The sequence below is a fragment of the Dermacentor albipictus genome, chromosome 1, assembly GCF_038994185.2.
Source record: "Dermacentor albipictus isolate Rhodes 1998 colony chromosome 1, USDA_Dalb.pri_finalv2, whole genome shotgun sequence".
Classification (NCBI taxonomy): Eukaryota; Metazoa; Arthropoda; class Arachnida; order Ixodida; family Ixodidae; genus Dermacentor; species Dermacentor albipictus.
The window spans coordinates 254,087,084-254,099,938 of NC_091821.1; the positions used below are offsets into that span (position 1 = coordinate 254,087,084).

Below are 12,855 nucleotides of genomic sequence, written 5' to 3' on the forward strand. Positions count from 1 at the left end.
CCGCGCTGGACGCTCTGCAGTTGTGAATTTGGCGAATGCTGGACACTTGTGCCTTAACACACTCGTTGAAGTGTATTAAAATAATTACCTCTACTCGCTAAGCCTGTGTATTGAAAAGCTACTGTCGGAGAGCGGGGGAGATAAAACTTTATTTTCTTTACCCTCTTTACCGGATCCTCGTTGCCTTGGGTTTTTCATGAGACGTGGTGCGAGGTCGAGTTAGAGGACGCAACCGTCTGCTATTCCTTCGTCGCTTTCTTTCATGAGGGCTGCGGCGAGCCGCAGCATTGTTCACTGGTTAGGGGTCGGTCAACCTTTCCTGCAATGTCAGCGTTTTTTTTTTTTTAATGAGAAAGTCTTGTTCTTTTGTATAAGCATGTGGGGCTACATCTTCATGCATTATTATGGGAAGGAGTGGGTCATAAGTAATTCTCGATCTGTTACTTAGCAATACACGCGCCATGAAAATAAGCAAAAAAAAAACGAATTCAACCTGGCGCCACCGACCAATCATTTGAAGACTGTACTGATGGAACGCCGCTTTAACAAATTAAACTGGAGCGCGAGGCCGAGCCAGTGTTGTTCAAACAATCCTGTCGCTTGGATGCTACCTTGTTTTTTTTTTCTTGTTTTTTTAGCAGAAGCATCGGCTCAGCCAGAGTGCTCACAGAGGTGGTCGAAGGAGCGCAGTCACCATCGCTCCTTCGACCGCCTGTAACATGCGTTCCGATTTTATGCCGTGCTGCAACAGACGAAGGAAAAGCCGGATACGAGAAAACAGCTCTTGCGTTGCACCCAGCCTCCTCGACGTCGGGGCTTTTCTAGTTGCGCCGTGCCGAGCCTGGCAGACGCTTTCCTCCCCACGGGCGGGGGCAGCACGCGCGCGACCATTTGCGGCTCCATCCTGTTTACGATCGTCGCAGACGGACGCGACAACGACGGCGGGATGTTTGGTGCTCGCCAGCGCGGTCGCGAGGCGCACATTTCTCCCAGCCCCGACAAGGCACGCGCGACAGGCGACGCCGCCACCGACGCAAGTTCGCGCGGTCCCCTTGCCTTCCCTCCGGAGCACTTCGCTTCCCTCGAGGGGGGGCTCGCTGCGCGCTCTGTCAGGCAAAGCAACAGCCGATCAGGGAAAGCGCGTCCTTTCTTCCGCGGCGTTAATTTGTCTTCCGCTTAGGCGACACTGGCTTCCGCTGTCTTGTTCAACTCGCTGCTTACTTTATTTTTTAACCCTCTCCCTCGAGTTGCTGCCACGGGGTTTTTTTTTGTTTTTTCTTTCGTCTTCCCGCTGGCTTCGTTGTTGCTCCCTTCTTATTCTCCTTTCTCGCGTTGTCTTCTTGTTTGCACGCTGTGGGGTCTCCAGTGGTTGCGCCTTCTCTTCGATTCTTCCTACCCGACGGGAATAGCAATGGAATATCGATTCCGTCCCATGCCGCCCGGGCTCAAAAGTCAAATGCAACTCGGAAAATCTGCATCGAAAAAGGTTTTCTTGAAGCGTCTCCACCCGCGCAACCACTCGCCCTTCGGCCTGGTCCTGTCTCCGTTCTCCAGGAGGCGCTTTCTTCTTCCGTTATTTTTTTGGGCAACCGCAGTCTTCTTTTGTTCTTTCCCAGCGAGGGCGTCTCGTCCAACATCACGTTCGAGAACGCACTGTTTCGAGCAAAAAATATTCCACATACCGAAACACTCCAACCGCGCCGTGCACGATGTTCAGATTCTGGGGCACGGACGACCCAAGCCCGCCCCGCTCCTTTTCTCGAAATTCCTCCCCGTTTCCCGCGAGGGGCGAAGAAACAAATGCAGCGCAGGAAAACGCGCAAGAAGGCGAGCCGCCCCTCTGTCGCAATGCTTGCAGAAATGCCTTTAGCGCTGTTTCGCCAAGAGGCGCAGTCTTAAATATGTTCCGCTCGGCGAGCCACGCAGCGCGGGAGCTCACGTTATTCTCCGCCGGCCGTTGCCGAACCGCCTCCCCTAAACAATATCTGAAGAGCCTGTAATCCAGTTAGCCTTTTTTTTCTCCTCACGCCCAGAACCGCCTGCGCCGCTCTCCTGCTGGCCTCCCGCTGCGTGACGCGCGGGAACCCGCAGCGTCGTTAAATAATTTCTGATCAAAGCTGCCCCTTTTTCCCACTGCATCACAGTTAGCGAGCGACGCGCCGGGCCCCCGCGTTCCGCCGCCCACAGCGGCGCGTTCGTGAGTGGCCGCTTGCAGATACGGCCTGCGACAGAAACAGCGCCAGGCTCCAGGGGTTCTTACGTGTGCAGCGGCGTGGCTTTCGGGCCTCACGTTAGGTTAAGAGTATCGCAAATAATGAGGCCGCAGGGAGCGCCTTGGAGAGACGACATCCAAGAAGAAAAGAAAGTTGTTTTTTGCAGCGTGACTCTTAACTGGAAGAGAAAAAAGAAAGGGAGCGGGGGAAGAGAGGACAATAAAAAGGTTTTATTCTCGACGGGCTTCTTCCAAGGTGCAGCGTTCTTTGCGTGCGCGCACTTACGCGTGCCCAGGGGCTTCATTACGGGTCCTGGCGGTGGCCAAGGTAGAGTCCTCGTCGTTGGGTCCCCCAGGTCCGTAAATCGGCTCCGCGCAGATATGCAATATCCGGGGCGATATGCAATAGTTAATGTACCTGTGAATGAAAGCGTAGGGAAGAGAGATGAGTAAAACGAGGATTGACAAATGTCATCCTGCAGGCGCATTCGAATTACAATATAGCTCATAGTCATCGCAAGCACTCAATGACGCGCTTTCAAAGATTACTTGCCATTCCCACCGCTTGTCTTATCAATCATGCTTGTTCAAATATCAAGTGCTTTTCTAACACAGCGTTCCGACCTACAGGTGAGCTGGTGCTTCTGTATAGCTTGTTTCGCAGAATAATTTAAGAATGACTCGCGTTTGTTCAAAGACAAAAGAAGTAGTAAGCATTATGGAGAGAAAATAAAACAGAACTTCAGCAGTAGAGTTTCATTTAACAACATGCCTGAGAAGTTGAGCAGTCTTTCTTGTCCTTAAACAGTAACTTCTCCCTAAAATTATCTTGTTTCGGCCGTCATTAGTTGCACACAAAGTGATGAGATGATTACGAAGGCTTGAAAGCAACTGAAAAATGGATTTACAAGTCTCTCTGCGACGACATTGCTTTATTTTTATTCTCTCATTTGTTCTTGTCTGTATATCTCTGTGTGTTTAAGCACGCATATAAAAGGACAAAGAATGAAGTCTTTTTAAGCCTGACTCCTCCTAAATGCTCCGCGACACTACGGTGTTCGGCAGAAAAGTGTATTGTAGTTCTGACAAATCCACAACGAATTACAGCAAGCAAAAGGAACGGCATAATCTGGATCAGCAGTCACAAGAAACGCTCTTACGCTATATAACTGTTTGCAAGAGCAAACTCCAGCCAATCATCATGTACGTTTAACGTATTATGAACGAAGGCACTCGGCCATTGGAAAACAGCACTTACGAAGCATAATCTTTGTGAATTCAGATACAGAAGAAGTAGGGCGCCACTTACATGCGTACATGCCTCGAAGCCTCGTCTGCCTTGTTTATCTTTCCCCGTGATCGGATACCAAGAGTTTTGATTTCTGGGTCCACAGCGTGCCGCCGACTTTTAATCAGGCGCGTCCAAAGACTGAACGATAAAGCACCAAAACCGCTGCCTTGCCAGAAAGAAGGTCAGGAAAGAAAGAGAAACAGGGTCTGTTGGTAAGAAATAGCAAAAAACCAGGGATGTTGATCACAAAATCCCGAGTGCACACACCACTCACTCGGTCAGCTTCCTTCTGACCGCACTGATTACTGCAGTGCGGTTCCAGCGGCAGCGCCTGACCCCTGTCAGCGCAGGAAGCGGGTGCCGGCAGCAGCGGCCGGTGAAAGGAGCAAGGAACTTCGCGTGTTCCTCTCGAATGCGACGTGTGTTCACCGAGGCGTGCGTGAGACCCACCGGGAATTTAATTAGGAGCACGCACGGGCGCACACGCACGCCCGCTTAACACGCTTTCCCTCTTTCGGCTCGGAAAGAAGATTTCCGCCGCCCGAATCAACAGCCCACCGACTTCCCATCTTTTCTGTGCCTTCTGCAAACGCACGTGTATAGCTGCGACTACTTCACCGTTATACTTGCGTGGACGCGATAGTGAGTTCCCCTCTGAGAGCTGACATAAGCGCAATGTATCGCCGCATTCAAAAGCACTGCCAGCACTCGAAGAAGTGGTGCATATCTCTGTATTCTCAGCCCCGCTGAGAGCGCTTCTGAGTGCGAAAGTTCGCTACAATCCGAAAAATGTTACGCATGCTGCTGCACCCTTCCATCAGCTTATGATGCAGGATCCATTTGAAATGGTAGCTCCGTGCGGTGCGCTTACTGTACGACGTCATGAACGCTTGAACGTCCTCCGGTGGTCGACACGCGCAAAAAAAAAAAAGAAAATGTTGAAGCCTCGGAACGCATACTAAAGATCCGGACGTCATGTTGGGCACGCCGGGCCGTAAAGTGCTTGGATTGTGCTCAAGCAGCACAACAGTGCCACATGCGAGTTACCACGAAATGCCTGTACACGGCGCACCGTCAGATGACGTCACCGCTTCACCCGAGCCGCTTGACTGCTTTAGGTTTTGGGCAGTCTATACCAGTACTAACTGTCAAATATTCATAGCAAATGGTACCGCTGTCGCTTTGTATATAGTATTTGTTGCCCGTTTATGGAACTGCGCCCGTGTTCACAAAAGGCCCTTACGCTTCAATTGTTCGCAATAGAAATTATCAGCCAATCGAGATGCTGGACATATCATTAGCGAAGAAAGCCGACCAATAGCAAAAAAGCATTTACGAACGAAAGCTTTGTGAATTCGTCCCCTGTCCCCGAATTCAAAAAACACGTTTCATTTTTAAGCGCTCTTTGACATTGGCTGGCCGCCTTCGCTAATAATATGTTCAGCGTCAGGATGGGCTAAGATCTTCGCTTACGAACAATTCTAGCGTACGAGCGTTTTGTGACTATCACCCCTGCTTTTCTTTGTCTCTATATGAGAGCGCATAAAACGCGAAACTGCGACTCCATTTTTTTTTTCAAGCTAATTTTTCGTTTGCTGTAAATCACCGCGTTATTGGGGAATCATCAATTTTTCACAATCAGGCGTGGTACTCGGCCGTGCTCCCAGGAAGCGTCGCTGTCATCGCGATCGCGCCTCTTGCGTTGCGAGTGATCTAGTCGGCGAGGGCCCGATGATTCGCGAGGAGCTTACCCGCACACACTTACACGGTTGACATTTCATATTGAGACAAACGAGCATCTTCACGAAGCCGAACGCAAAGCGGATGGAGCACGCAGCTCTACGTCATGCAGTGACTTTTTGAACGAGTGAGTGCACACGAAGAAGTCGTATGGGCATTTCTTTTTTTTTTTAATCCGTTCTGCCTCCTGGCTTTTCGGTCTTTGTCTGAAAGCGCGGCACTTCGAGATTGAATTTCTTTGTTTTTAATTTCCACAGCACGCTAAGCATGCAAGAACAAAAGAAGAAAATGTACTACTGGCGCTCCTGTTCCTTTTAAAAGAAAGAAATGCAGCACCACGCTTCATAAAACGGCATGCATCTCACGTTGAGCGTTAAATGTCGCCTACCGTTTAGCGTGAATCTCGCGAGACAGTGATAGCTTTTTGCATCGCCGCGCGTATCATCCGTATTGCTTACGTTTCCCTGCAGTAACACACAGGAATGAAGAAAAGGAGCTGGAAACGCAGCAAGACGATATGGCGTTCTTTCTCCGATTTTTTTTTTGTTTTTTTTTTTTTTGTTTAGAGATGAGCTGCGCCTTTTGTAGAAATCCCTTCGGCGCAGAATGCGCGTAACCGGCTGCCAGGTACCATTCCTTCTGCTTTCTTTCCTGGTCCACGCGCGCCTCTAGGCCACCCGTTTACGTGGTTAGACGCTCTCAGAAACGGTGCTCGCTGAAACGCCATTCCCAGCCATTTTCTCCGAGGGAAACGTGGTGCGTGAGAGTCTACGGTGTGCCAGTGCACGTTCCCATCCCAAGCTTTTAAAACTTCGGAACGTGCTCTGGGTCACTGTAGTTTTCATCGCGACATCGTCAGCTTGAAGAGTATTTAGGAGGTTCTCAATCGGTGTTGGTTTCTTTTGCCTTTATTTCTTCATATTCTTTTACTATTTCATACACACTAAAAAAAATAAGAACTAGCGCTTTAAAAAAAATTAAGACAAAGCTTTCATGACCGATTTTTATATATCTTTGGTATTTCACTGCTTGCCGAGGAATCATGAGAACAAAAGGGTGGCATATAATTTACGCTCTACTAACAAGTTCACAAAAAACTCAGACCTCTTTTATTGAAAGGAAATTTCTGTCCACTTTTCCAACAGTTAGCAGTAAGAAACCGGCAGGCGAGTTGCTCTTTTGCTGCGTGCTTTCTTTGTTTAACAATATCCCTAACCACACTGGGGCAGGAATTCAGAGCAGCGGTTGCGTAGCGCGAGATACCACGAAAAGCAGGCAGATCCCACGACCTGTGGGAATCGATTTTATGCGAAGCAGTGTGCGGGCAGCCTACCAAGTTCACGAAAAGACCATAAGAGCACCAAGACGCAGACGGCTAGACAGCTAGATAAATTGATAAATACTGTCAAAGTGGCAAATGTTCGCCAAGAAATGCTTCGCATTTAGAAGCGTTGGTCGTCGCACTCGTGCCTCTAAGCGGGAGCAGCGCGTAATGCCTAATTCTAATGTGAAATGGCTTCCAAGTTCTACGTGCAAAGACCGAGGTCTCTGCACGCAACATTAGCGGAGGGACGATGAGTGGCGACGCGCCGTGTCCGCCGCACCAACCTGCCGGATTAAAGCGCATAACCTAGGACGGATAGGTATCGATGGTCGTTGCGCTTGGAACTGCGCACATGCCGCAGTGGCGGGCTTTGTTCTGCCAAAGACAAAAGGGGAATCTCTGTCGTATACTCGCCGAAAGGAAGCATGCCCGTCCGAGCAAGAAGGAGAAAGAAAAACAGCGTTCCTTTCACTATTGTTCAAAGTATCCCAAGTGATTTATTTACTTTTTTTAAGAGCCACAACTTCATTGTTCTCATGACAACATTGCAATACATAAATATATAACAAAGGAAAGGGGTGAGGGGGTGGACGCGTCGAGTGGACTTGGCAGCAAGTGACCGCGTTCCCCTTGTCTAAGCGCCTGATATAGGCATTGAAATGGGCAGAACGAGGAACGTTTCAGAAAACCGATGATTGTTGTCATGCTTCGAACTTAACTTTAGTTCTAGTTTCAAGGCTGTGGTAGTAGCAATATCAACTAAACATTACGTTTTTATACGACGCCTACGGACAGTGTGGCTTCGTTGAAGGCGTTAAACGAGCGCTGTACTTCAGATGTCGTTATTCACTATCAGTTCAACTTGAAATGTCATTGTTCACTGTCACTTCAGCGTAGAGTGGTGCTTGTCTTGGCACGGAACGTACTAAGCTGGCTTCAGCCCCCAGCGCATTCTTTCTAATAACAATTCCACTGAAAGCGTGGCTGGACCATGATAGTGAACGCGGATCTTCCAAGTTACACCACAAGTAAAGCATCAAGTACATGGATAGTGGCCGATAACTATTACCGCATGAGAACTATTCTCACGTTTTTAAGACTCAAGAATGTCGTTTCTACAGTCGTATCACTTGCCCCAACAGCACTAAGCAGTACTATGTGTTGGCTAGTGTAACGCTAGTGTCAAACGCTGCTTAGCGGTCATTCATGTTTCTTCCCCTCCCTGGCTCTTTATGCAGTATGGCATCAAGAAGAAGGAGGAGGAGAAGCCTGCCGAGGTGGATGATTTTGCCGCTGGCAGTCTCAATCGGCGAAAAAAGACACCCGAGGAGATCGCCGCGGAAAACGAGGCCGCGGAACAGGATGATCTCACAAGTGAGTAACGAGGAAACCTGGCCTCGACTTGCCTCCGAGCACAGGCTCAGCCGAGAGGACAACCCTTAAGACAGCGCTGAGCAGTGCAACAGTGCAATCATCGCTTCGTCAATTGAAATTTTCTCCGTAGCTCAGCAACTGCGGAAAAACGCTGTTGGAAAGTGGTGATGAATTCAGTCTATAAAGCTGATACCGCCCTCTACTCGGCCGGTAGTGTCCCTGTATATGCTCCCAAATATGCTGCTCCCTTTGCGAGCGTATACAGGGACACTACTTGATGGTCTTGGCGGTAGGGCACCTTCTATGCCTATCGATACACGCGCATCGAGGCACCTTGCTTAACTGAAGGAATCAAGGAGCATTAATTCGAGGCATGTTCGTAAATACGGTAGCGAGTTCCTCGTTGTCAGCTCTATATAGTGTTGTCTCCTATCAGTGGAGTAGTCACGGTCATCTGGTCTTAATATTATAGGGCTTAAACCAGGACATGACAGAACCAGGGCCGGTACAAGTTCTGGCTGGCAGATTTCTCTCGTTTAAGTGCATCGGTTTATTCATTTAGCAATGTAAACTGAAACAGGAAAACTTTCTTCCCGGATTAATTGGCACAGCATCACTCACGCGCACCGAGCGCCCTATTTTAAACCTTCTAGCCCCCCACTCGAAACAGGTCTTGCATATTTATCCTGGGTTGCACTTTCTTTGCAACGCACCCGAGGCAACTGCAGCACAGCGGAAGCGGCACCTTCTCGCGTTGAGTTCCGCATCGCTCGCCACCAGCGAGCGAAGTCTTTGGAAAGCTTGACAAAAAGCTGTTGTGTGTGTCTGTCGCAGGACTGCGGAACACCATCGAGACGCAGGTGAACGAGCTGAAGTCGAGCATCGAAGGCAAGTGCGTACTGCAGTGAGTGCGGGCCTCCAGCTATGCAAGCAGCAGGGCGCAGAGCTGCGCCGCCTCCGCAGAACACCGACGACGACGCAGAGCAAGGCCGCACGGGACGGGGGAGGGCACAGGGCCGCCTTCCCCGGGCCGCTTGCTAGAACGGATACTCTATTTTTCGCCCAGAGGCTCGCGCCCAGCAAAATACGCGCTCTTCCAGCAGTGGCGGCCTGCCGGGGGCGCGCTCGGAGACACGCCACCAAGGATACAAAACGAAAGTACAACGGACGAGCGCCGGCAGAGACGCGGCTACAGCCGGTTCCCCCAGTCGTCTTCCCCTCGGCAGCGAGGCTGAATCGGCCATTGGCCCCCAAAAGGCGCTGCCTCCCAGCGCGCCCCCCTAATCGGAACCGGGCCGCCTTCCCCTACACCGCCCGGCGGCTGGGCCCGCGGGCCGCACGGCTGACCACGTGTTCGCGTCACGGCGCTTTTCCTTAGCGCCCTCCGCGGGGCCTCTGCAGTCGCCGAAATGTTGCTGTTGTTCGGCGTCGAACGTTAGAAGGCCTTGAGGAGCCATGTTGAACCCAGCGGATTGCAGCTGGGCCTTGTGAATTCGTGTCCCTCTCTTGTCCCCTGCGTAACCTTCGATGTCTAATTCCGAAGATTGGAACTATAGTAGTATTGAGGAGAAAAAAAGAACGCGCGTGCTTTTCACGACAAGTAGACCGTGATGAATAAAAACAAGTAGTGAGACGAGGTTTTCTACCTACTTATGCATCTTCTTGTGTTTTATAAGAAATTTATGCGGACCCTAGCAGAGGGAGTGGCGGTGTCAAGAACCCCGACCACACCACAGGTCGAGGCATCAGCGCAGCAAGCTAGCTTTCGTGGGATCTTTCTCCTTCCTTTTCTTGTTTTCGGAGAGAATGAAGGGCGCTCGCGGGAGCTCGGTACATTCTCTCCAGGTCGCGAACCATAGGTGACATGCGTCATGATTCTACTCAGCGCCTACGAGGTCGATCGAACTCGTCGAAGCCGTGCGGTCCGCGGCGTGCGGGACGTCCGCACGCGGTCGGGTACGCGACTACACTCCATTCCTGGCTTTTCTGAGCCGAAGGCGAAACTGTGAGCAGCGCGCATGTCTTATCCAAGTTTTCGGCGTGGTCCACATGAGCCATTGATGTTTTGTTTTTATCGTAAAGCAGCGCAGACGTCGCACTGGCGCTGTAAGCACTGACCACTTTCGACCGAAGACCACGTGCTGTTTGCACCAAGTGAACTGCCACCGCCAAAGATCTCTTGTATAGACGCTGGCCTGGAAGTGCAGTCCCTGTTCCTCGCTCGATCATCGGATGCCACTGGCGCCTTCTGCCAGCGCTTTTGGCACGACGCCAGTGCGTCCAGCGAAAGTTCTGGCTAACGCCGAGACGCGCATGCTTTCTTGTGCGTCGAGCCAGTTTTTATTGGTCTGAAGGTGTAGGTATAGAAGCGCGTAAGGCCTTGGTGTTGGCCAACGCACCTTCATGCGTCAGTAGTTGCGCTTCGCCTTATGTCCAATGAGAGCTGGCACGGTGCGCGTGCAGTTTTGCCTCGGTTCGCGAGAAGCCGGAATGGAATGTGGGCCCGGGGCGGAAGCGGCGTTCTCGGACCCGGAAACGGCCCCGACCACAGCGCGCCAGACAGTTGCTCAATCGGGGAAGAACGCGCGGACGGCCGAGCGGCGGACGAGCTGCGGGAGCCTCCTGATGGAGTCGCCCGCAGCTGAGCCCGCGCACCCCTCCCCCTCCTTTTCCCTTCTCGGCCTATGTCTATTTCTAGCTTTTCGTGTACATATGTGACAACCTCCTGTATCGTTGTCCTATCTGGGGTACGGCTGCCTGCCATTGTGTGTTGTGCAGTATTCGCCCCCGAAATGCGGTGTGTAACCGTTTTGCTGTGACGTATGTGACTCTCTCGCGTCTTGGAGGGGAATAACTGTCTATCAAACAGTGGCCATGTTTCAAGCGACGTATCGACGTGCAATTTTTGCCTTTTGTCTAAATACACGAGCTAGGCTGTCTGTTTGTTGTTGTTGTTTTTTTTTTTCTTCCCGCTTTTGTCTGACATGGAAAAGCCGGGGAGGAGAGGGGAAAAAAGGAACCGAAGACACAACTTTCTGGCTTCGACACAAACGGTTCAATTCTTGATGTTGTCGACATTAAAATGACCGCCGTGGTTGTAGATCTGGTTTTTGTGTAGCTCAGCTGCAGACGTCAGCTGTCGAAATTCAACCCGCGAATGGTGCACGGGATTTTCGAATAACGTGGGCTTTAGCCAAGGAAGAAGAACGGGGGAAAATACTTACGCTGGAACAGGCCGTTTTCATAAAAGAAAAAGAAAATGTGTTTGGTTTCGGTGTGCGTTGTGTTTGTTCTTTCTTTCGCGAATCGCTGTGTCGCGTTTCTTGTAGCGTCATAGCTGGCAGTAAATATAGTCGGGCGGCAACACATCGGCAGTCCCGTGGCGCACTTCCGAGGCACCCGCAAGCCGTTGGGCTTCCCGACGTCTCCCCTCCTCTCGCCACCGAGCGTACGCCGCCTGTTGTTTTGTGCATGCATTCAAAGGGACGCTCCAGAATTCCGAGAAGGAACGCGACGTAGATGCAGTGTGCGAGCTTAACACAACACACAATTGTGGCGAAGCTACTTTCGCGCCGCTTCGGCTTACGCGAAGCGTCAAAGGTCACGCGTGAGTCAACGTCTGCTAGATAGATGGTCTGCAGCGCGTCTTTGTACAATATATGTATGCTAAGAGTTGCTGCCTGCTGGCGACATAGTTTTCTGGCTCTGTACAGCAATAACCGGACGCCTGCGTGCGCCTTGCGTACCAGGGTGTTGAAGCGAGCCGTTTGAGAAAAAAGGAGCGTGGCCTTGGAAGCATCTGGCGTTAATCTTGCTAGGGGCCGTTCACCGTCGGAAGCTCAGAGCAGATCAGGTAGGTTGGCCTTGCATTGGAAACACATAAAGAAGCATTCGACAATGCGTTATACTCATTCTTCTTTCTTGAAAACTTTTATTTATGTGGCCCTGTACATTAAAATCTTGCTTCTAAGCTGCACAGCTCCCGATACCATACCACTGCTGGCCAGGTACCTTGAAGGATGCATACGCTTCTGATATGCTTACCATGAGTGAAAGTAGCCCACATTCAAGTGATCACAGTCACCTTCGGTACTGTTTGTTGAGTCTTGCAAGTCACGAAATGTGTGAGAAATGGCAGCACTGGTATTAGTGAACAAATTAGCAAAATCAGGAGCAGCGTAAAGAGAATTCGTACAAATCAGCTTAATGATGTTAAGGCTCTTCGACATATTGGGCTCTAAACGGTGGAATGCAATGTGCGCCAATCATGCTAGCAATGTTATCAGTAGTCTCCTTTTATCTCTGAGTCACCCTAACGCTCGACCGAGCCCCCAAGGCTACAACAAAACTTACAAAGCGGTAGGTACTTGGAATCTACAAAATGATTGCTATGAGTGGCCTCGTTTCACTCAAGTGCACAAAATGCAGCAAACTCGAACAGTGAATTAGCGCTGACCATTCTTCGATTGAGTCGGGGGAGCGCAGGCGAAGTGACGATCAAACTGCGCTGCTCGACGAAGCGCTGCTTCTTTCTAAAACGGTCCGTTTCGCCACCGGCATCCTTTCTTTTCCCTTGCGTGTGTAAGTGCCTGTAGATGTATTATTTTTCTCTCTAAAGCCTAGATGTGCAAAGCAGTGAGAGGGGGACCCATGCAGTGGGACGTTAACCGCTTGCGCCGGGGCGGCGCACGCACGGTCATGCGAGCAGAGCCGCGCGCCCGAACAGCCGGACGCCGCCGTCGCGGACTCACTGACCAGGCCGCGCACCCCTCTTCTGCTCCCTCCCACCCTCGAACTGTGGTGAAATAAAAGGTAGTGCGAAGAAGAAAAGCGGGGCTGCTTTACTCTTCTACCTCGACGCGTGTGCTGAGCGCGCGTTCTCTCTAGCGGCTCCTAAGCGGGAAACTGCGGGAA

General features: G+C 50.9%; 1 protein-coding gene across 5 annotated transcripts in view; it reads left to right on the forward strand.

Moving 5' to 3' along the window:
* The window catches only part of cpx (synaptic transmission protein complexin), a 428,390-nt gene extending 417,349 nt beyond the window's left edge, over nt 1-11,041 (forward strand). For 4 of the 5 annotated variants that reach the window (XM_065431135.1, XM_065431137.1, XM_065431129.1 and 1 more), the window contains 2 exons: nt 7,806-7,941; nt 8,776-11,041. In XM_065431135.1, the coding sequence (XP_065287207.1) occupies nt 7,806-7,941; nt 8,776-8,849 (210 nt within the window). In that variant the 3' untranslated portion in view covers nt 8,850-11,041. Of the gene's footprint in view, nt 1-7,805; nt 7,942-8,775 lie in introns of those variants that run through there. The other variant, XM_065431114.1, reaches the window with a different exon arrangement.
* The last annotated feature ends 1,814 nt before the right edge of the window (nt 11,042-12,855 follow it).